The sequence below is a fragment of the Melampsora larici-populina genome (assembly GCF_000204055.1).
Source record: "Melampsora larici-populina 98AG31 unplaced genomic scaffold MELLAscaffold_18, whole genome shotgun sequence".
In the NCBI taxonomy this organism is placed as follows: domain Eukaryota; kingdom Fungi; phylum Basidiomycota; class Pucciniomycetes; order Pucciniales; family Melampsoraceae; genus Melampsora; species Melampsora laricis-populina.
Genome location: NW_006768782.1, coordinates 329,893 through 331,367, shown reverse-complemented (window position 1 = coordinate 331,367; position 1,475 = coordinate 329,893). Strand labels below are relative to the sequence as shown.

Genomic DNA, 1,475 nt, shown 5'->3' with positions numbered 1-1,475 from the left:
GAGCATATGGGTTCATCAAAATATAAAGAGATGTCATCATAACCGTCGCCTTCATATAAAGAGATGTCATCATAACCGTCGCCTTCCTTTAAATCGGGGTGAGATTTCTTTGAACGTTTACGAATCCGTGCGTTATCGTCGTCAGAGTCTTGGCGCAAATCCATCGAATTTTTCTTGGGTTGGCAATTTGGGATGGCCTTGTTCCTAGAAAAGTTTCACATAAAATGATCAGCAAATGATACAAATCAAACACAGGTTGATTGAAGAGTCAGCCTCACCTTATTTTGATTCGTATAACCGGACGCATTGGTAACAGAGGACGCAGTCGAATCAGGTTTTGGTTTTGATCTCTAAGGTAGATCACATCGAAAAAGTGGATTATAAGATGATAAATATGATGATGAGATCTTGAGAATAGAAGAGAATGAAATCACTGACAGTCTTTCCTTTGAGTTTTGATCCTGACGCGCGGATAACAGAAGAAGCAGTGGAAACGGAGGTCGGTTTCTAAATGATTGTAGCAAAGAAGAGGAAGTAGATTCGATGATTAAGAAGATGATAACTATGATTAGAATTGCTTCAAACCGCTCACCGTAGATCCTTTCGGTTTAGCAATACCCGATCTCTGCTGACTGGTGGGCTTGGCCTGATTGACAGTCTTGGACATTTGGCCCTGGGTTGGGACATTGAGACCGCCAACTACGTCACAATCGGATCTAGAAGTCGAACGAGCTCGTTTGAGGCCACTGGATGATGGTGGTTGGGAAGAGGGATTAAAGAGACCGCGGCGGCTATCCTGGGATGGTTGGATCATCCCTGGATCCAATCGGAGCGGGGTGGAGATCCGAGAAGTTCGACGAGGTTGACTTTGAGTGTCATCGGTGTCGTATCCAGAACACCGACTCATGTTGAAGGAATCGAGTCGAGAAGTGGGACAAACCAAGGGCAATAGCTGAATAGGGGTAATCAACGTGGTAAGGTTGAGAATACGAGTAAGTTCATAGAACTGAAACTAAGCAAATAGTTGGAAAGAAAACGAGTAAGGGGTAAGAAGGAAGGGGGTTGACATAAATCAATAAGAGGATTAAAGGATGTAGAGTAGGATTCATCTGGAGTTGGGACCACTCACGTTAGAAGTTGGGGTTACGAAATTCAAAACAATTGGCCATCCGATTCCGATTCCTTGGGGGTTAGTTGTTGGTCTGGTGACATGATGATGCAGCCAATCGGCCACATCGTCATCATCCATAATGTCGATGAGGCTGAGGAGGTGACCTATCGATAAGTTGGGATTGAATCAGATTGGAAAATCTAGCTGACCTATCAGATTGGTTGGGTCAGCTTGAGGATCCATCCGATAACGGATATTACAGGTGACAGTATGTGTAACGTACCTAGTTCGGATAACCAACCTGTCACATGGCTGTTAGCGTATCTACTCCAAAAAAAAATTTGTGACAGAACTTGTTAACGCA

General features: G+C 43.9%; 1 protein-coding gene across 1 annotated transcript; it reads right to left on the bottom strand.

The window, feature by feature from the left end:
- Positions 1–141: 141 nt before the first annotated feature.
- MELLADRAFT_86381 (uncharacterized protein) lies at positions 142–1,354 on the bottom strand (the record flags this gene model as incomplete). The annotated part of the gene is made up of 6 exons (XM_007409932.1): positions 142–204; positions 279–350; positions 439–507; positions 593–1,006; positions 1,130–1,275; positions 1,321–1,354. The coding sequence occupies 6 exons, from the start codon at positions 1,352–1,354 to the stop codon at positions 142–144; spliced, it is 798 nt and encodes a 265-aa protein (XP_007409994.1).
- Between the last annotated feature and the right edge of the window lie 121 nt (positions 1,355–1,475).